This window comes from Peromyscus leucopus, chromosome 1 (assembly GCF_004664715.2).
Source record: "Peromyscus leucopus breed LL Stock chromosome 1, UCI_PerLeu_2.1, whole genome shotgun sequence".
In the NCBI taxonomy this organism is placed as follows: Eukaryota; Metazoa; Chordata; class Mammalia; order Rodentia; family Cricetidae; genus Peromyscus; species Peromyscus leucopus.
In genome coordinates this window covers 29,394,770-29,417,915 of record NC_051063.1, presented here as the reverse complement: position 1 = coordinate 29,417,915, position 23,146 = coordinate 29,394,770, and the positions used below count along the sequence as shown (strand labels likewise).

The 23,146-nt window shown below is 40.2% G+C and overlaps 1 protein-coding gene across 6 annotated transcripts in view; it reads left to right on the top strand.

The window, feature by feature from the left end:
• The window catches only part of Atrnl1 (attractin like 1), a 590,535-nt gene that overhangs the window by 134,905 nt on the left and 432,484 nt on the right, over positions 1–23,146 (top strand). For 5 of the 6 annotated variants that reach the window (XM_028880975.1, XM_037205779.1, XM_037205772.1 and 2 more), the window contains exons 20-21: positions 12,040–12,133; positions 20,591–20,643. In XM_028880975.1, coding sequence (XP_028736808.1) covers positions 12,040–12,133; positions 20,591–20,643 — 147 coding nt within the window. Of the gene's footprint in view, positions 1–12,039; positions 12,134–20,590; positions 20,644–22,830; positions 22,945–23,146 lie in introns of those variants that run through there. The other variant, XM_037205789.1, reaches the window with a different exon arrangement.

The following is a 23,146-nucleotide window of genomic DNA, read 5'->3' as shown; positions in this document are numbered from 1 at the left end:
TGTTGGGGACAGCTGGAGTTAGTGACTTTGTCCCTTGGAAAACTCTGTTAAAGATTTGTGTAAAGTTTCCCATTCCTTCCCCATGCGATGCTCTCTATGATGTTCAAAAAATACCATGCAAAACACTTCATAGGACCCAGACATAAAGGCAGGGACAGCCACGGCAAGGCAGCGTCCAGCAGCACAGATTCAGACTATTCAGTGGGCAGAAATGACAGGAGGCCGACGGAGGGAGGCGTGGAATTGGAGTCTGGGCTCACTCCTGGTTGAATTCCTCCAAGGGGAAGTGCTTTTAAATTTCTTTTCCTCAATGAGACAAAGACACATTTTGGGACTTAAGTTATAATTAATATATTCAAAGTGATGCATTTTTTGGTATACTTAAAAAATTCTCTGCAGACTGACTTATAAATTGCAGTAGAAGAAAAGAACGCCTTTTCCTTAGAGTAGACAGCTCAGTGTACCTACAAACTACAGTACTTTACAAAGAAGAATTATCCTTGAAATCATTAAGTAGTGATTGAATGCTTACTAACTGCCACAGAGTATGTTATAACTCAAGTTTACAAACATTATGGGATACTGTCATTGTATTACGGATAAATCAAGTGATAGAATGAAGGACAAAGAGATTTATTCTGATTGAATGATCTGGGAAATTCCCATTCCAGAGTTAATTTAGCAGCCCCTTGATAGCTGAGGACAGTGTGTTAATCTATGTTTCAGTTTTCTGTAATCATTACTACTAGCATACTTTTCATTATAATTCATTCTTCATGTAAAACAGCTAAGTATGTTATTAACCATAGAATAGTTGACTAGATTTCTTATGCTTATTTATTTGTAACATATAAGTACAAAAAGAAAATACTTTTCCAATCCTGAATGACTAATAGTTTTCTTCTTCTATTCTTCAAATTCTTATGGCTAAATTTATTACAAAATACTTAATGGGTTTGACTTGTATTATGAGTAAGTTCTTTTTCTTAGCAGTGCACTCATATTTGGTTTTAGTAAGGTTTAATTAGCAAAACTTATTTTATCTTTTTGGTGTACTGTGAGTTTCTATTAGTAGCTGACTTATGGAAATATTTAATACATGATATTATTCTATATTCTAGAGTAATGCAGTAGCATTTTTTAGGACTTGGGTAGGATACAGGAAAATAAGTACCATTTTGTTCCTAGAATGAGGAGGGTTTTTGTTGATCGACCATTCTCACACATTGTTCATAGAGTGGAAAGTTCATAATTGGATGAGTTTGGGCATTTATTGAAATAAATATGAGAAGTAATTCTCCCATTCGGAGCACGTACCATTACGCCTGCCCTGTCCATGCCCTTCTAGCCCCACATCCTCAGCACGATTGTGTAGCCTCTTTTTCTCTGTAGCTCTCCTCACCCCCTTGTTGTCAGAAAGGGGATTTCCAGGATGAGGAGGACTGAGAGGCGCATGAGACCATTGGCCCTGATATGGCACATACTTCAGAAAACTTGACCTTGGGTGTTTGAAGATGCACTCCTGCCTTCCAGCTAGGCGGGCTGATTCCAGAAACTCCCATGATGAGAGGCTTCTGAGCGGTGGAGTTTCATCATGACTTCTTTGGAAACTTCAGTGAGCCTTCTTCCTTCCTCAAGATCTCTTTCCTAGTTTCACTTGCAAAAAGTTCTATTTTCCTTCTCTCCCAACATTAATTAATCAGATGTTTGATTCAATTTTGAAAAATCTAGCTATAATTTTTTTTAACCAAACCCTCAGGTATGGTTTTCTGGAGTATTTGTTTATATGATGTGAACCTCAGGTTTACTAGCTGTATGGTTTTCTGGAGTATTTGTTTATGTGATGTGAACCTCAGGTTTACTAACCTTTGATAACCAACGTATGTCACTTTTGGTGCTGTTTTTCCATGAACAGCTCCTCACTGTCTCTGGAGTTTGGAAAACAATGTTTTCAGGTGTAGAAGTCGAATGCTTGACTATTTGGGGCTAGATAGAAATCATTATGTTATGATGGGTCGACTTTTTCTTTCATTTTTCTGAAGTGACGTTTAGCCACCTTGTAATATGTTGCTTGAAATTTTATGTCCTAAGACTTTCACACCATCTGTTTTGTAAACAGTGATCTTATATATTATAATAGATCTTAACAGTGAACACGGTTTTGGGGGCTCGAGAGGCAGCTCAATCAGTGAGGTCCTTGAGGGCCTGAGTTGGGTGCTTGGAACCATGTAAAGACAGACGGGTGCTGTGGTATGCCGTCTTCAATCCCAGAACTGTAGAGGTGAGACAGACAGGTCTCTGAGTCTCACTGGCCAGCCAGCCTCACCTACCTGGTGAACAGTGAGAGTTTAGGTCATTGAAAGATCTGAAAATCTCAAAGGTATTTGGTGCCTGAGGAATAACACCTGAGATGGTCCTGTTCTTTTATCTACACATAGACACAGACATGGACGGACGGACACACACACACACACACACACACACACACACACACACACACACATTGCTGGAGAGCTCTCCAGGTTCCACCAAGCCTCACAGTCCCACAATCCAAGTATAAAATAATCACTTGGACACTTATATTACTTACAAACTGTATGGCCGTGGCAGGCTTCTTGCTAACTGTTCTTATATCTTAAATTAACCCATTTCTATAAATCTATACCTTGCCACGTGGCTGGTGGCTTACCGGCGTCTTTACATGTTGCTTGTCCTGGCGGTGGCTGCAGTGTCTCTCCTTCCTTCTTCCTGTTTCCCCAATTCTCCTCTCTCCTTGTCCCGCCTATACTTCCTGTCTGGTCACTGGCCATCAGTGTTTTATTTAGATAGAGCGATATCCACAGCGCGCGTGCGCGCGCGCGCGCGCACACACACACACACACACACACACACACACACACACACACCTGTCCTCACTGATACACAGATACATAACACACACTCGTGTGCGCATGCGCACGCGTGTGTGGTTACACATATACTTAGACTTCAATTTAGTTAAACTATCAAGCTTTTGGCGAAACTTAAAAGATATATTTTAAGTCTGGTATGGAAATATTATTCCCAAACTGAAAACATTTATTTAAATATTCCAGGAGACTGGAAGCTAACGTAAGAAACTGGGCATATATTTGGTTTCATTCTGATGTATTTGTTTTTCAAAGTGCTAAGCAAAGTTAAATGCCAAATTGGATATACATTTTTACAGTGCTAATACCATGCTTAGGATAATTAGTCATTGTGGAAAAGCTAATTATATTTTTGAAATGTCTAGAGCAATGTAGGAATCATCAGCAAAAATATTTTCTGTTCATACTTTGTAAGAATTAAAAATTCTCTGGATGTATTATATAAGAAACCTTTTTTCTCTGAGGTCTTTTTGTATACACCATTAGACATAGATAAAAATACTGCTTGACTTTTTTATTAGCCATGCATAGACTTATGCATTTTTCTCGCTTATTTATTTTTTTTTTTATAGATTTTATAGCCTCTATCTGTTTTTAGGCTATCACAAAAGTACATAAGATTATTTTATTAGCTAGCTTGAAATTTGTTCCCCTGCTTTCTGGTGAACATTTCTATACAAGGTCCAATACTCATCCATTGAATTAGTTACAATACTGAATTCAACGACATTATTGTTTAAAAATACTTTAGGTTTGACATTGGCAAATCCCTGATTCCTTTTTCCTTGTCTTATATTCCATTTGATTGCGACAGTCTTTTTCTTCTTCTTTTTTTATTATTAAGAAATTTTCCATTCATTTCACATACCAACCACAGATCCTGTCCTCCCTCCTCCAGCTCCCCAGCCTTCCCCCAACCTACCCCCCATTCTCACCTCCTCCAAGGCAAGGCCTCCCTTGGGGAGTCAGCAGAGCCTGGCACACTTTCAACTAAGGCAGGTCCACGCCCCTCCCCCCGCAGCAGGGCTGCTGAAAGTGATTCTTTACCTCCTGGTCCATGACACATGTTCTCTCCTTTACAACTGATTCCCTGATTTAGGAAGTTAGACCTTCGTGGTCCTTCCTCTTCTGTTGCTGTTAAATGCTGCAGATTGTTTGACACGGCATGGGGTTTCCTTAAATCTTTGTTACTTTAATGCAAAGCTCCATTCTCCACATATAATTACACACAGTCTCTCCAGTTCTAATCCCCTTTATACTTCGTTTGCAGGAAGAGAGAAACAGTTTTATTCTGAAAGTGATTCAAGCAATTTCGTTTTCATTTCTGAAATCTTTAGTGTCCAAAATTGTCACACAAGTAACTATTTCCAAACTCTTTAAGAATACATTCAAGGCGTCTTTGTGCTACAATCCAAAATAATTCTTTAACTTTTAAATCTCCCCTTTTTCATATTCTATACATCTTTATATCCTTTGTATTTCATATTTTTCTCATAAGTTAAGCCTCCTGCATCATCTTCAAGTTTATTTCATAATTTTGGTCATTTTTTTTTATGCCATGAATATTGCTAAGAACTTTTCATGAATGTCTATTTATTTGTATTTTATAATGCACACAATTATTGTTACTATTTTACAGATAAAGAATATTTCTAAAGTTTTTTTAAATTTTTTTGTAAAAATCATCGATGATCCAAAAGAAGATACAAATGAGTAAATAAATTCACTCGAGTACATGACAGGGAGAGTCTGCAACACAGGGCTGCTGAGCAAGACAGACAAGAAAATTAGCAGTTGGCACGAAGAATTTGGCAACATGAGAGAAAAAACCAGCCAGTGATGTCTGTATGCTTATATGGGCAGATTGTACTGTCTCGTTCCTGTCTGAGAGTGCCCAGGTTCCAATCACAGGGTTATTTGAGTGTTGACAGCCAGTTCTCTGCAGAATTGTATCTGGAGTAATGGGTATGCATGCCTTTTAAGGATTCACCAGCCAGATGTGTACTCTTACCCACAGACCAGCAGCCAGATGTGTACTCTTACCCATAGACCAGCAGCCAGATGTATACTTACCCACAGACCAGTAGCCAGATGTGTACTCTTACCCACAGCCAGCAGCCAGATGTGTACTCTTACCCACAGCCAGCAGCCAGATGTGTACTCTTACCCACAGACCAGCAGCCAGATGTGTACTCTTACCCACAGACCAGCAGCCAGATGTGTACTCTTACCCACAGACCAGCAGCCAGATGTGTACTCTTACCCACAGACCAGCAGCCAGATGTGTACTCTTACCCACAGACCAGCAGCCAGATGTGTACTCTTACCCACAGACCAGCAGCCAGATGTGTACTCTTACCCACAGACCAGCAGCCAGATGTGTACTCTTACCCATAGACCAGCAGCCAGATGTGTACTCTTACCTTCAGACCAGCAGCCAGATGTGTACTCTTACCTTCAGACCAGCAGCCAGATGTGTACTCTTACCTTCAGACCAGCAACCAGATGTGTACTCTTACCCACAGACCAGCAGCCAGATGTGTACTCTTACCTTCAGACCAGCAGCCAGATGTGTACTCTTACCCATACCTTGGTGAAGTAAGATTCATGGCTGTCTTGCCTGCTGTGGCACTGAACCTGAGAAGCCATTTAGAGTGATACAAACCTTCCCTACTGTGCCCAGTAGATCATTCACAGGAGGGGGTGAAGCTGAGGTTTGGCCTTTCTCCTTGTCTGACTGGTCAGGGCTGACACAAGACCAGAGGAGCCTACTGCAATTCTGAAGGACAGAATTGTGGCTATTTATACTTTTACCTTATGTAGAATTTTACCATATTAGGTATCTAATCGGTAAGATGTCTAATCGGTATGACATTTCACTAAGCATAATTAGCATAGAAGAATACAAAAGAGATTAAACTGACGTGATCTCTAAACCTCCAGAAACTGTTGTTCTGTGTAAAATGGCTGCTTGGTTTTGTGTTTCTACAGTGTGTTCTATGCCCATAACTCGGTGAATAACCTTTCTTTTTTATCCTTATTGTTTAGTTTTGCTATAAGTTGCTACTGCAGCTTTATATTCATGGGGACAGAAATACCGTGTGACTATGTCATGTCCCTCTAGTGTGTATCTAGGCTATAAAATCATTGCCAAATAAAATTTCCCAAACCAAAGGCCACAGCATGATGGTTTCATAGCTGCTTATTCAGCAAAACAATGGCCTCGAATGCTGACAACACAGAATAATATAAAAACTGCCGTGAAGTATAAATTCAAACAATTGCATTTAAGGTGCATTTGTGCTATTTCACGCTGGAGTGTAATACCACAGGGGAATTCTTGCAAAATGAGCTCACATAAAAGGTATTTTAATATGTTTTTTCCCAGAAATTATTAAAGTAACTATACAAAGATAGTTTTTTAGAAAAGAAAATCTACAAGAATTTTGTAAGAATTATAACTGTTATAAAAAAAAACTATAATGCTTTTCTGGGAAGGATAAATAGAATCCAAGTTTAAAAATATTAGTATGCAGGCTGGAGAGATGGCTCAGAGGTTAAGAGCACTGACTGCTCTTCCAGAGGTCCTGAGTTCAATTCCCAGCAACCACATGGTGGCTCACAACCATCCGTAGTCAGATCTGGTGCCCTCTTCTGGACTGCAGTCATATATGCTGTATACATGATAAATAAATAAATCTTTAAAAAAATTAATATGCATTGAATTTAGTATTCATTCAAATATGCCTCAATATTTACCTTAAATTGTTCAGATTAATGTTAAACTGTGTGATGGCATGTTCATTCATTTTCAAACAGTTACATATTAATGATATATCTTAGTGTTCCTATATTCCTTGATATTCTTTATTCCTTGTCTCACATCTTATCTTTCACTTCAGATTTCTCAAATCCTATATTCTCATACTAAATTCTACAAAATTAAAGGAAAATATGCAAATTTATTTGTATGACTTTATATATAAAATGTATTAGTGAATCTCTTTTAATAAGTACCAGATTCTTGGGAATATCCCAATACAAAACTTACTTTATACCTATACATAAGAAGTATGTATTAACTAGAATATTAATAATCTGTTTTCCAAAGGTAATAAACAAAATGTTTAATGTTTCATAATGTGGTCAAAACCAAAAATTTTAAGAAAGCCTTACTAAGATATAGCATGCTGCAATGGAAGTTGCTGTTGTAGAGGATACAGTTCAGTGATTTTTTTAGTGTATTGATAGAAATAGGCCCTCATGATTGCAGTTTATTTGACAGAATTTCATCACTCCCTCTACAAAACAAAACAACAGGAAACAGAAAACAAAAAGAGAAAAGACACCAAACAGCCCATGCTGTTGGTAGCCTTTCCCTTACTGTCTTGCTGTCCCTTCTCCCTGGCTTCCATGGCAACTAGAAATCCATTATCTGATAGGTTGAATTATTCTGGAATTTTTTTTGTAGTAAGTGTTTTAAAGATTCATTAGATTTAAGCTTAATCATGTGTGAGAAGTGTTAATTTTATTGTCAAATAAGTCACTTTGATAGACATTTGAGCTGTCTTTCAGTTTCTTAGTTGTTGTAAATAATGTTATAAGCACTCATATGCATACTGTTGGAAGATATATTTTATTTATCATTTTGTCATTTGCTCATTCCACACTGACTTGATTCGCTCACAGACATTCTGAGGACAGCTGTACACGTTTATATTTCCACTAGTCATCCATGCAAGTTCCAGCTTCTCTCCATCCTCATACATTCTGGTCATTGTTTGCATTTTAATTAGGAGCATTGATGGTGTCTAATAGAAAATTTGACTTGCATTTATTTCCCTAACTACTAATCTAGTGACTATATTTTTCTGAGCTTATTGGTCATTTGCATATTTTTCTTCAAATAATGTTGATTCAAATCCATGGATAGATTTTTTTAATTGGGAAATTTATCTTTTATTGGATTAAATTGTTTATATTCTAGATACAAGTAAGATACATGATTTGCAAAAAAAAATTTCCCTGTAATTTATTGTTCTTTTATTGTTGGCATCTCTTGTCATGCAAATTTCTTAAGATTGATGAAGTACATTCTGTTGTTGCTTGCTTGCTTACTATTTTTCATGTTTTGTTCTTTCATGAATTATTTTTCTGTTGTTGTGATAAAATACCATGACAAAAAGCAACTTAGAGGAGAAGAGTTTATTTTGACCTAGGGTTCCAGAGTGTACCATGGCATGGAGGGCAAGGCTGTTGGAGCAGGAGACGGTGCACTGGCTAGCTTATGCCACCTTGACACCGACTGGAGTCCTCTGAATGGATGGAACCTCAACAGAGAAAAATGCTCTGTAAGATCCTGCCATGGGGCATTTTCTTGATTAGTGGGTGGGGGAGGGCCCAGCCCATGGTGGGTGGTGCCATCTCTGGGCTGGTGGCTTTTCTATAAGACAGGCTGAGAAAGCCACGAAGAGCAAGCCAGTAAGCACCACTCCTCCATGGCCTCTGCATCAGCTCCTGCCTGCCTTCAGGTTCCTGCCTTGTTTGAGTTCCTGTCCTGACTTTCTTCAGTGATGAGGAAGTGTAAGCGAATTAAATACTCCCACACCCCAAGTTGCTTTTTGTCATGGAGTTGTTTTTTTTTTTTTTTTTTTTTTTTAGCAGTAGTAACCCTAACCCAACTAAGAAATGGGGTGATGAATTTTTCTCTACCCATAAGAAGTGGAGAGAGAGAGAGAGAGAGAGAGAGAGAGAGAGAGAGAGAGAGAGAGAGAGAGAGAGAGAGAGAACGAACGAGAACAGCAATTGCATCAAGGCTAGAATCTCTGAAATCTGCCTCCTGTGTATTTCCCCCAGCAAGGCTGTACCTCCTAAAGTTCCTTAACTTCCCAAACTGTCATGAGCAGGAGAGCTAGTGTTCAAATCCATGAGCCCATGGGGGGGGGCATCTCTTATTTAAATCACAACAGTGTCAAAATAATTGCCCAATAATGTCAGAAACATTTACTTGAATTTTTTGTTTTGGGTTCTTCTAAACCTTACATTCAGGCCTTGCCTTGTTTGAATCTCCGTGGCTGGTGGGCAGGCTCCAACCCTTTCTTTCCCTGTGCCTGCCTAGCTGGCAGCTCCTGAGCATGTTTTCTGGTCACACCTTTCCACTCCGTGTTTTGCAGTTACTTCAGTGCGGTCTGAATTTATTGTTGCAGCTTCATAGTAGTGTTTGAGGTGGCATGGCTGAGTCTTCTAATTTTATAGTAATGTGAAGTTTTGTAATTATAAATGAATTTGAGAATCAACTTGTCAATTTGTACAAAGTAGCCAGCTTGCATTTTCTATTCTGAGTGCTCTCCTTATGCTTAGGACTTTTTTCTTTTACTTAACTGGTAACTTGTTTTTCTGTTGCTCCTGGGAAGCAAAGGTAGATCTTCCCACCTGCTGGGCATGCACTCTGTTGAGCTGTCTCCCCCTTGGAGTAACTTCTTAATGGTTCCTGTGTTGGAAGGAAACCTGTGGAATGTCGTTTGGGAAGCTTAGCTATTGTCTGTGGGTGAGGTCCCTGGTCAAGGCACACCCTGCTGATCCTTCTCATACAGGTCAAACTGCTGCTGTTGGCCCCTGTTCTGCGTGGTGGGCTGTCCAGTTGTGATTCTCAAGATGAGGTGACATATACTTCCTTCCTGGGCTCACCTTTCTGTCCTTGCAACGCTCTCAGCAGGATTTCCTGTTTAGAACTTTCAGCAGCCCTAGATTGAGCGGAGGAGGAATCCACCTTGTTTTTCCTGACAGTAGCTCCTCCCTTTGTCCTACTGCCTTAGTTCAAGGGTCCAGATTCATGCCTGAGTGATTGACAGCCTTTCTCTTCTGCCCTCCACATCCCAGGGGATGCACACCAAGCACTCCATTAGAGCTCTTGTGGAGTCCTTCTTAGTGCTTGACTAGGGGATCAAAAAACTGAACTCTAACGCTAAAGTACCTTTTCCTGATAATTGTCACCAAATCATCCTCCTCTTCCCTTATGACTCTGTTGACTCCAGCTGGCTCAGTACAACACACAACGAAAGCCTTGGACTATTTTTCTCCCCTCGAAAAATGTCCTGAGTGGTCTTAAACTTGACATGTATATTTAAGATCTATTTTATTTTGAAAACCCTCTTGGAATATCAATGTGTTTATCTGGTTACATTTGTTTGCATCTGTTAATTAGCATAGATATTAGAATAGTTATTGATATTTTAAGAAAAATATAGTAACAAATGTTGAACATTGGGAAAATTAGATTGATTATCTCATTTTGATGTGTATGTGTAGGCCACTTGATTTCATTTCCATCAGCAGAATGGTGCTGCAGAAACAGTGGTTCTCACTGGTGCTTTTGAAAGGGATGCTAACGGACACGCCATTGCTCTTAGGATGTCCTCTGATAGGAGAATGGACTGTAACCCTGGAGCACGGGGTGTGGGTGTGTGGGGTGTGGATGTGTCACGTGACTGTGTCAGTGTCAGGAAGAGGATGTGGGTGATAACACTGCAGCTCTGAAATGGAAAGGAGTGGTTAGATGCAAGAAGGACCATGAATGTAGAAGTTAGGCCTTCAGCTGATGGGATTCCAGGCACAGAATTTATGACACCAATGTCCTAAATTACAGATTCATTTGTCCTTCAATCTCTCCCCTCCCTCCCTCCCTCCCTTCCTCCCTCCCTCCGTGTGTGTGTGTGTGTGTTGTGTGTGTGTGTGTGTGTGTGTGTGTGTGTGTGTGTGTGTGTGTGTGTGTGTGTAAACATGCATGTGTATGGGCATCCATGGTAGATGCATGTACATGTTAATGTGTCCTTCTGGGGGCCAAGATTGGGGTCTTCTTCAGCTCTTGCTCAAATTCATGACCTCATTTGTTTTTACACATGTAGTTATTTGCTCTTACATATATATTTAGGACTATATAATGGCTCTGTCCTTATACTGTTCCTTGTATGTATGTGATTTCAGGGCTGACCACTTTGCATTGGGAGACTCTTTCTCCCGCTCTCAGCATTTCCTAGTTACCATTTGGCCAGGCCCGAGGCCCCATGGTGTTCCTCGCATTGCCTCATCTGCTGGTGTAGTCGTCGTTGCTCAGGTCCTGTTTAGGCAGCTGTGTTAGGAAATAATGAAGAGAAAATGGATATTTGCGTTCCTACAACTAAACCAGTCGTGCCATTGTGGAATGCAATGCTTAATTTAGTGTTCTGAAGCAATTCTGAGAATAATCTCGGAAGCATAAAAAGACGAGCAGACAATAAGGCCGTATGTGGCTGTACTTTTGGTCTTGTTTAAAATAGTAATAATACTAGAAATAATAGCTGTATTTTTTCAGTACTTACACATTTTAAATTTTTATTTGTTTATTTATTTATTTGGGTTTGTGAGTCAGGGTTTCTCTGTGTAGCCCTGGGTGTCCTAGAACTCACTCTGTAAACCAGGCTAGCCTTGAACTCAGAGATCTGCCTGCCTCTGCCTCGCCTCCAAGTGCTGGGATTAAAGTCGAGTGCCACTACTGCTTGGCATTTTAAGTGGTTTAAATAACAATGTCTTATTTAATTCTCAAGACTCTTTAGAGCTAAGTACTGTTATTCTCTATTTATAGATGACAAAACCAAATCTGGAGCGTTTCAATAAATTGTCTACAGTTCTGTAGGTAGTGGTTGGAGATGCGTGTTTGAAGTTAAGTCACTGCATTCCAAAGCTCTTGCTTTTAAATTTTACCTATTTTTGTTTTGAACCAATCACCTCCTCAAAGCCATATCTACTTGCTGTAGCCAAGGGTAATGTTGACTTCTGGCCTCCTGCCTTCAGCTTCCACATGAGGGGACTGGAGTGTGTACCATGAATCTGGGACTAGAGGTGTGCATCACTACACCTGCTATCTTTTTGAACACTTGCTTCATGAACTTGATGTATCAGATCACAAACAAGCACAAAGGAGAATTAGAGAACTACTTAGGTGCATGGTAGATGCAGGACACTCCTTAGGATTGTAAAGAGTTTTGCAAAGTTTTCACATTAAGTGAAGAAATAGCTTATATGACATGAGGAAATAGCCTCATAAAATAAGATACTAATAATACTTAATACTATGTTATTTTTTGACTTACAGCTTGCACGTGCAGTGGCCATGCAAATATTTGTCATCTGCACACAGGGAAATGTTTCTGCACAACAAAAGGAATAAAAGGTGACCAATGCCAATTGTAAGTGCAAAGAATTATATTTGGAACTTTTATGGATTTTGTGCTATAAGACTAATTTTTATGTTTTAAATTTGAATGTTAGCATTACGTTAGTTAAGCTTACATTATTGTAAGATAATTTCATTTACATATTATAAAATCTTTTGAAAAAATAAATGTGTAAAGATGATGGTTTCCTAGAGCCTTTAGAGCCAACTGCTGGGGGGGGGGGGGCGTGGGCACGGCGCACACGGCACCACCCCTGACGTGGATGCGGGTTCTGACGTGTGTGCGGGTCCTGACGTGTGTGCGGGTCCTGACGTGTGTGCGGGTCCTGACGTGGGTGCGGGTCCTGATGTGTGTGCGGGTTCTGACGTGGATGTGGGTTCTGACGTGGATGCGGGTCCTGACGTGGATGCGGGTTCCGGGGTCCACACTTGTGTCATGCTGAGTCACAACTCAACAGCCTTCCTTTTCTCTAGAACGTTCCTTACACAGGAACCCAATATCTTACTCTCAGTTTTTCGTGAGTGACTTTCTAATATCATTTAATTATTCTTAATATTTATTACCTTCTAATTGTGACTTTAAAAGGCAATACATTTAAATTATTTTTCTTTCTTTAATTTTTAAATGTATATTATATTAAAATCAGATTTGTATGATTCCATATTAACTAGTTACAAGCATATGCTTATTTTTCATGAATATTATATGAGAAAAACTATGTTTTCATTATATTATGTAATTATCAGGGAAAAATTTAGTAAAAAATTCTCTAAATTATAAGTAAAATTTTTATCTAAAGAATCTCTTAAACACAGAAAACAATATTTGCTTATTTTTACTTGATATCTTTGATTATCATAGACTTTCAAGTTCAGAGAAGCCTTTATTTATTGCCAGTTAATTGCTTATCTGCTGCAATCCCTACAGTTAGGAGTCAAAGCCTGATAGACCTTGTATCGGTTCCTATCAGGCAGGCCACACAGGCCTTATGAGCAATGAGCTAAGCCGGGGCTTACCCTCTGCGGTAGGACGGTGCCTCTGGTATTTTGCAACAGTAATGTTTGTTTTCTAAGTAGATCTAGCTTTATTGTCATGAGGCTAGTGAATCTGCACAGACCCATGCTTAGAAGAGTTCAAGGCTACGACATGATCATCTTAATAATTTTGTAAATAGAAACCCTAATTTTATTTGCACTTTACAGCATTCTTATCCACTCTCTCAAATTATATACCAGCTCATAAGCATCACTATTTCATTACAGCTGTGAAGATAACATCTGTAGATCCTGGTTATACCAGTATAGACAAAAGCAAAATGTTAGTTCCAACTATGATTATGAATTGAAAATAATTAGTACAGTTTTTTATAAGTGACTTAACTTCCTTTGTAATTGGCAATTTAGGAACATGCTTTTATTCTTAGACAAAAGCCAGCAATATTTTTGTTTACTTATGAGCTGATAAGCTCAGCTTAATACAGGTAACAGGTCAATCATATACATTTTATCTAAAATATAGTTTTGAATGATAAAAATATATTTTGCCGCCGGGCGGTGGTGGCGCACGCCTTTAATCCCAGCACTCGGGAGGCAGAGGCAGGCGGATCTCTGTGAGTTCGAGGCCAGCCTGGGCTACCAAGTGAGTTCCAGGAAAGGCGCAAAGCTACACAGAGAAACCCTGTCTCGAAAAACCAAATATATATATATATATATACATATATATATAGCCTTTGATCTAATTTATGTATTTTTCTAAAGAGGCATTGGAATATCAATTTGTAAAGAATACTTTGTAGATAGTATATATAGATATGATTCTGTTCAATACTTTTTTTTTGGAATGCAAGTGTTTTTATTTAATTTTTTATAACTTGAAAATAGGTTCTTCTCTCATATGATAATCCCCTCCCTCCATTCCGCCCAGTTCTCCCCACCTCCTCCTTCCCCAGAGACTCCCCCTCTGTCTCCTGTCTTCAGAAAAGAACAGCTCTCCAAGAGACAACCACCAAACATGACAAAGTAAGATCCATTAAGACAAGGCAGAGCCCTCATATCAAGTCCAGGCAATGCAACCCAATAGGAGGAAAAGAGTCCCAAGAACAGGCAAAAGAGTCAGAGACATACTCCCTCCACTGTTAGGAGTCTCACAAAAGCACCAAGCTAACAGCTGTAACATACACACAGGACCGGGTGCAGACCCTGGCAGGCCCGTGCTTACCGCTTCCGTCCCTGTGAGCCCATGTGAGCCCTGCTCGGTTGATTCACACGTTCTCCTGTGTCCTCCATCCCTCTGACTCCTACAGTCTTCCCTCCCCATCTCCATGTGGTTCCCTCTTCTCTGAGGGGAGGGACCCAATGGAGACCTCCAATTCAGACTCTCCACATGATGTCTGGCTGTGGGTCTGTGCATCCGCTCCCATCCGCTGCTGGAGGAAGCCTCTTGATGACTGGACAAGGCACTGATCTATGAGTATATCAAAATATTATTAGGAACCATTTCATTGATTTTTTCTTTTTCAGCCAGTTGTGTTTTGTTCTGCCCTAGGTCTCTGGGTTATCCAGTCTCTGGGTCCTGGACATCCAGGAATAATAGGGCATGGGCTCCCTCTTGTGGAGTGGGCTACAATTTAAACAAGACATTGGTTGGCCCTGCCCACAAGTGCTGTGCCACCATTGCCCCAGCACATCTTTCAGGCTGGACAGACTGTAGGTCAAGGGTTTGTGGCAGGGTTGGTGTCCAGGTTTCTTTTTCAGTAGTAGACTACCTTCCCATGCCAAAGCGGCTAGAAGTGAATGTTGTCCTTGGCAATGGGGCCCTGCTTTCAGTCTTTTGAGAGTGACCTTTTGTCCTAGCATCAGCCTGTGTTGTTTAGGGATCCCTAGAGGACTTCCTTGGCCAACAAATGAACCAAATGCCACCCGATGCCACCACTGGAGGCCTTGTTTGGCTATAAAAGATGGAGTCCTCACTAGAGTCACTTTCATAGATTCCAGGAAATTTCTGCTGTACTAGGTTTCTACATCACCCCCAAATGCCCTGCAATTCCAGCTATCTCCCCCTACATTCTCTCCCTCTATGGCCCCACCATCTGATCCCTCCCACTACTGTCCCCATCTGCCCCCAGCCCACCTGCAAGATCTATTTCCCCTTCCCAGGGAGGTCTGTGGGTTCCCCCTAGAGCCCCCCCCCCTTTTTTTTAACCCAATCTCTCTGGGTCAGTGGATTGTAGCTTGATTATCATTTACCTAACATCTAATATCTATTTATAAGTAAATACATATGTGTTTGTCTTTCTGGGTCTGGCTTACCTGTCTAAGGATGATTTTTTTGTTTTTGTTTTTGCTTTTCAAGACAGGGTTTCTCTGTGTAGTTTTGGTGCCTGTCCTGGAGCTCGCTCTGTAGCCCAGGCTGGCCTCAAACTCACAGAGATCCACCTGGCTCTGCCTCCCAAGTGCTTAAAGGCATGAGCCACCACCGCCTGGTAGGGTGATTTTTTTTTTTTCTAGTTGCATCCATTTGCCTGCAGATTTCATGATATCATTGTTTTTTTTTTTTTTATAAATCTGAGTAATACTCCATTGTGTAAACATACTGCATTTCCTTTATCCATTCTTCAGTTGAGGGGTGTCTAAGTTTTTTCCAGTTTCTGCCTATGATGAATAAAGCTGCAATGAACATAGTTGAGCAAGTGTCCTTGTCGTAGGATGGAGTGTCCTTTGGCTATATGCCTGAGTGATATAGCTGGGTCCTGAGGTAGACTGATTCCTAATTTTCTGAGGAACTGCCATATTGATTTCCATAATGGCTGAACAAGTTTGCACTCCCACCAGCAATGGAGGAGTGGTTTACCTTGCTCCACATTCTCACCACCATGAACTGTCAATTGTGTTACTGATCTTAGCCTTTCTGACAGGTGTAAGCTAAAATCTCACAGTAGTTTTGATTTTCATTTCCCAACTCAAAAAATCAGTAGCCCTCCTATATACAAATGACAAATTGATTTAGAAATCAGGAAAACAACACTCTCACAATAGTCTCAAATAACATAAAATATTGTGGGGTAGCTCTAACCAAGCAAGTGAAAGACATGTATGATAAAAACTTGATGTCTTTGAAGAAAGAAATTGAAGAATACATCAGAAGATGGAAAGATCTCCCTGCTCTTGGATTGGTAGAACTGACTTAGTAAAAATGACCACCCTACTGTTCTGGTGGAAGCTCCACCTCAACTCCCCTCCTCCATCTCTCTCCCCAAACTCACCCCCTCAAAGCCCACCAAAAGCCAGCCCCTCCCCGAGGCTGCTCAAGACCACACCTACAGGGTGCTTAAGGCCTGGTAGTCATATTTGCCATGTGACTCTTCCTCTGTGACTCTTCCTATGTGACTCTACCCCTGTGACCCTTCCCCTGCCTTCCCAAGGGTCATCCAGGATTGCTTTGCTCATTAAACCTTTGTTTATTAATTCGGCTTGATTTGGCTTATTACATCAGTGGCAGCGGGAACCCAGCAACCTGGGATTTTAAAACTTATCACCTACTAAAAGCAATCTGCAGATTCAATGTAATCCCCATCAAAATTCCAACACAATTCCTTACAAACATTGAAAGGACAATTCTCAACTTCATATGGAAAAACAAAAAACCTAGGATAGCTAAAACAATCCTGAACAATATAAGAACTGCTGGAGACATCTCTATGCCTGATTGCATGTTGTACTACAGAGCTATAATAATAAAACCAACATGGTATTGGCATAAAAACACACATTGATCAATGGAATAAAATTGAAGATTCTAACATAAATCCACACACCTATGGACATTTGATTTTTGATAAAGAAGCCAGAAATACACTGGAAAAAGAAAGCATCCTCAACAAATGTTGCTGGCATAACTGGATGTTGATATGTAGAAGAAGGTATGTACATACATATTTGTCATCCTGCACAAACTCAAGTCCAAGTGGCTCAATGACCTCAACATAAAACCAGATACACTGAACCTAACAGAAGAGAAAGTGAGGAATAGCCTTGAGACAATTACCTGAACACAACACTGATAGTGTAGACACTAAGATTAAGAATTAATAAATGGGATCTCATGAAACTGCACAGCTCCCACATGGCAAAGGATACCATCAGTCAGCCAAAGCAGCAGTTTACAGAATGGGAAAAGATTGTTATCAACTCCATATCCAATAGAGGACTAGTATCCAAAATATATAAAGAACTCAAGAAACTGGATATCAAAAAAACCAAATAATCCAATTAAAAATGGGGTACAGATCAAAACAGAATTCTCAATGGAGGAATCTCAAATGGCTGTTCAGTACATTTTTAACTTTTGAATGGGGATAATAAAGATAAGGTCATCATTTTGAAAACAATTATTTGCTATATAGTGGTTATATTGGAAGATGCTTTTATTGGGAAGCAGAGATAGTTATTTAAATAAGCAAACTGATTAAATTAGTGTGTGGTATTAGTAAGCAAAATTGATATGTTTTTGCTAAAGTACCTTTCATGCTTTAGTATTATACTCATCACAGTAAAACACACAGTTTTCTTGTATTTAATGATCTAATATAACCAAGAATCTTTTCTTCTAAGGACAAATTCCATTTTTCTTTAAGTATGTCATCAAATAGCAGATGTTTTTGTAAATTTCCCAAGTGGATATTGGTTCTTTTTCTCTGCCAGTCGTTGGTTGCGTTGGCCATGTAGCCATGCATTTGTCTAAACCCTTTATTTGAATGAGCAGCTTCCAGGAGTCATTGCATCAATATCAAAATGCTCAGCAGATGTATTAATTGTTCTTTATGACTTCAGAGAAGGGACTCGCTGAGACTGAAGAAGGTCTGAGCACAGTCTGCTTGGGTTGGAATTTGAGGAAGGTAATGGTTTCTGGATAAAGAAGGCAGTGGGTAGAGTGGAAGTAGCTCCAGGAACAACAAAGACATAAAAATGCACATGGTCTTAGCATTTCCAGTGTCTGCTCATGGATGTGGAGATGGAGAGAATATCGTCCTCCCCCTTGTTAACTAAGAAAGAAAAGCCTCGTTAAAACACAAATCCTTGTAAATTGGTTAAAGAAAGGAAAAGCCTTGTAAAATACAAATCCTTGAGTTAATTGAAACTCAAACCACAGGTAAATGATGATAAAAGAAAGAAGAGGCAAGAGCCTGCAGACAGACGTGCAGCAGCAATTTTGGCTTCCGTAGGATGAATTAAATAGACTAGTGGATAGGCTGGTAGAGGTTCATTTTTTCACTCTTGATGGTTTGGAGTTTTGAGAGCAGTAGGAATTGATAGAATTTGTGATGGCCTCCTTTCAGAGATACCCTCAAACCTCCTATATTGATCCTACAGGTTTCTAACAGGATAAAGCAGAGATGATTAAATTTTTTTTTTTCTTCTTCAAAGACAGGCTGTCACTGTGTAGCCCTGGCTGGCCTGGAACTCAGTGTGTAGACCAGACTAGTCTAGAACTCACAGAGACTCTGTGTTCTGACTTCCTCCATGTGGAGAGTAAAGGCGTGAGCTTCCACACTCAGCTTGAAGATGGGAAAGACTCGAAGGCAGCATTCGATGTGCTTTAAGCTGTGGAAGGGATGACAGCCTTGTTGGGCAAAGCATGGATATTGTGATTAAAATATGTATTTAGCCAGCCTCAGCTGCACAGTGACTTTAAGGCCAATCTTGGCTCCCAACCTCAGATGAATGAATGAAGTAGCCAACCAACAAAAATAAAACAATCTGTTTAAATGAATGCAAAGTAGTCCTGTTGTCACGGTAATGACAGTTGTCAGCCCAACCTTTTCCCAAGATAATTGGTACTGAAAAATGGTAACTTTAAACAGAAGTAACTGTTGAACTCAAGAGACAGTTCTCTGTAGAAGAAATACAGACAGCCAATAAACACTTCGCAAAGCATTAGCCTCCTTAGCTCCCAGGAAAATGGAAGAGTCCAGGTCACTGCAGTCAACCTGGCTATCATCAGAGAAACTCATGATGACAAATGCTGGCAAGGGTACAGAGAAAAAGGAGCCCTTATTTGCTGCTGGTGTAAACTTGTGTAGCCATGAAGGAAATTGGTAAGGAAGTTCCTCATAAAACTACCATTAGAGCTGTCGTATAACCCAGCTGTTCTGTTCTTGGGTGTGTACTTGAAGGACTAAGTTACTCAACCTGCCACATGGATGTACACTATTCACAACATCTAGGAAATGGAACAGCCCAGATGAGTGGATAAATAAGGGACCCATGTACACATTGGAGCTTTATGCAGTCATAAAAAACAATGAAATCACGGCATTTTAAGGAAAATAGATGCAACTAGACATCATTATGTCCAGTGAAATAAGCCAGACTTGGACTATCTTATGTGTGGTACCTAAATTTTAAATTATATGTATGTGTGTATATTTATATGTCAAGTGTAAGGTTATTTGTTTTCTTGATGGTTGCAAAGCTAGTTAGTCATTTCTTCCCAAGTGCAACCAGGTGATGGAAGGTTGTTAATGCCAAAACGGGTGGTTAGTGCTCAGCCCGAGAGGGGGAGAACAATTCCAGATCATTCAAGGATTGAACTGAGGTGTTCAGGCTTGCCCACAGTGCCAGGTTGCAGGCCCAGGAGAGGGGGTTGTCCTGTGTTTTCTGCTTTGTCATCGAGGCCGTCTGCTGTCACTCCCTGTGAACGATCTTCTGCTGAGGTGATCCCACCCTAGGTACTTGCTGTTCACAGCGGCTCTAGACGAGGAACGTCATGATGAGAGCTCACCATTGGATGACTGTCGGTTGGCATTAAATGCCAAGATTCCGATGGGAACGTGATCTCACAGCATGTGTGCGCACACGTAATGGATGTGCCATGGCCCAGGCCATTATGGGTGGGGTCACCCCTGTGATGGTGGTCCTGATTTCTATAAGGGAGCAGACTGAGCAAGCCAGGGGAAGCAAGCCCATAAGCAGCACCCCTCCATGGCCTCTTCATCAGCTTTTGCCTCCAGGTTCTAGCCCTGCTTGAGTTCCTGTCCTGACTTCCTTCCATGATGAATAGGGAATTGGAAATGTAAGCCAGTTTGTAAGCCTTTCCTCCCCAAGTTGCTTTGGTCATGGTGTTTAGTCATAGCAACAGAAACCCTAACTAAGACCGTCAGCCATTGACATGGCCATTGACGTCCTTGTTTAGCTCATATTGAGCAGTCATTTTGATGACTTTATGGGCAAAGCAAGGAGACTCCCCTGCTTCCAGCTGCTCTGGTCAGTCCATGAGAAGCTGTCATGTGTGTGCTGTTCTTACCTTTCACACATGTTTTCTATTCACTCACGCTTGTTTATCCTTAGGATTTCTGCAATTATTTTGGAAGCTTATTTTTAAAAATTCAATTTATGATATAGTTTTAATATATTTACATTATTTAGTAGTATATACTACTAAATACTAAATAAAACTTTCATGTTTTTACAGATGTGACTCTGAAAATCGCTATGTTGGTAATCCACTTAGGGGGACATGTTATTGTAAGTATTTGTGTGTTTTCATTTATAGTAATTGATTTATATTGTTAGTTTCAGGTAAATGAATAGCTATGGTTTCATTACTATTTTAGTTACTCTGTTCCATATATTTTATTTTATTTAAAAACTTTTTGAGAGTATAATTACAAAATTTTTATCCTTTATATTTTTTAAACTTTATACTTCCATAATCTTTGGCTATGAAAGGTAATCTGTATTTGCAATATTCTCTTAACAGTGTTTGGTGTATTTTTCCTACTCTAACTAGTAAAATAAATAAGTAAATTAAAATTATTCATGTCCTGAACATGAACAAAAGGTGGGGTTCAAATAAACTTCTGTAGTTTTAATGTATTTTTAAAATTTTGAAGAAATAAAACAGTTTGATCTTTCTCCAAATCTGCACTAGTCTTCTGTCAGCAGTTACCTCATTTGATTGTTTAGATTTACACAATCAGGTGAATTGTTTCCAAAATGGTTGTATTGTCAGGTTCTTGCCACGAATCTCTTAAGATTTTCAGTTCTTCGGTATCTCTCAACATGATTTTGCAGTTAGCTTTTTTAATTCTAGCTATTCTAGTAGTTTTGTAATAAAATCTAATTGTTGTTTTTCATCCATTACTAACAATATCCATAATCTTTTTAAATTAATTTATTTATTTTTATTTTATACACATTGTTGTTTGCCTGCATGCATGTCTCTGTGAAGGTGTCAGATCCCCTGGAACAGGAGATACAGACAGTTGTGAGCTGCCATGTGGGTCCGGGAATTGAACCCGGGTTCTCTAGAAGAAAGGCCAGTGCTCTTAACTGCTGAGCCATCTCTTCAGCCCCCAATATTGACAATCTTTTAACGCATAAATGTCATATGTATGTTACTTGTTGAAGTGCTTAACATTTTTTCTTTTTCTTTTTTTTATTAAGAGATTCTATTCATTTTACTTATCAACCACAGATTCCCCTGTCCTCCCTCCTCCCACTCCCCAGCCTTTCCCCCCAACCCACCTCCCATTCCCACCTCCTCCAGGCAAGGTCTCCCCTGGGGAGTCAGCAGAGCCTGGTGCATTCAGCTGAGGCAGGCCCAAGCCCCTCCTCCCTGCACCAAGTGTCCCACCATAGGTACTGGGCTCCAAAAAGCCGCCTCATGCACTAGGAACAGGTCCCGATCCCACTGCCTGGAGGCCTCCCAAACACTTCAAGCTAAACCACTGTCTCACTCATTAACATTTTTTTTAATGATTTATTTTCATGATTGTTTTATTTTCTTTCTATTGCTGTGTCGAACACCATGACCGAAAGCAGCTTGGGGAGGGAGGGGTTTATCTCAGCTCACAGCTCTCAGGTCACACTGAGGGAGGTCAGGGCAGCAGCTCAAGGCAGGAACCTGGAGGCGGGAACTGAAGCAGAGCCCATGGAGGAGGCTGCTCACTGCCTGCTCTCTGCAGGGCTTGCTCAGTCTGCTTTTTTATACAACCCCGGATCAGTGCCGAAGGTGGCACTGCCCACAGTGGGTGGGGCACTCTCATGTCAATCATTAATCAAGCAATGCCCCACAGACTTGCCAAAGAGCCAATCTAATGGAGGCATTTTCTCAGTTGAGTGTTCTTCTTCCCAGAAGACTTTAGCTAGTGTCAGGTTTACCAAAACCAAACATGCCAGCAAGCAAACCAACTGCCAGGACAATGGTATTTTGTTTTAAAGGCCCATTATTCTACATAATTCCTGCAGCACATGTTTAGTTGGCAAACATTATTTCTTAGCTTATGATTTGTCTAAATCCCTTTTAAAGCATGTGCCACCATGTCTGGATATGTCTTACTCCTTTAAAAAGTAGTTTTCTCAAAAAGTAACTTTTCTTTTTCCTGGAGCTGAGGACCGAACCCAGGGCCTTGTGTTTGCTAGGCAAGCACTCTACCACTGAACTAAACCCCAACCCCTAGAAAGGTAACTATTTTGTAAATTTTTTTCCATACAATATATTTTGATTATGCTTTCCTGCTTCCAGCTCCTCTATCCTCCTCACCTCCCTACCTACCCAACTTCATGTTAGTTCCCTTTTCTCTCAAAAAGTACCAAAACAAACCCAAAATCAAAACAAAGAACAAAAGCAATAAGACAAAGAAAAAAACATCCAAAATAAAAAAGTCCCCAAACAAAAACAAGTTTGTTTTGTGTCTCCAACTACTCCAGGGCAGGCTCCAGGGTGTGGTTGAGATGCTGTGTCTCCACGTAGTCCAGGGCGGGCTCCAGGGTGTGGTTGAGATGCCCAGCGACACTCCATTGGAGAAAGTGATTTTCCTTTCCCAGCAGGTATCAATTACAAAGGGGTGGGACTTTGTGTCTACTTCCCCTGCTCCATGCTGGGGTTTTAAAACAATATTGAGATTTTATCTCAACACTGGTCAGAATGGCCAAGATTAACAATGACAACACATGCTCTTGATGGTGGGTAGGGGCACTTATTTGTTGCTGGTAGAAGTGTGCAAACTGGTACAGCTACTGTGGA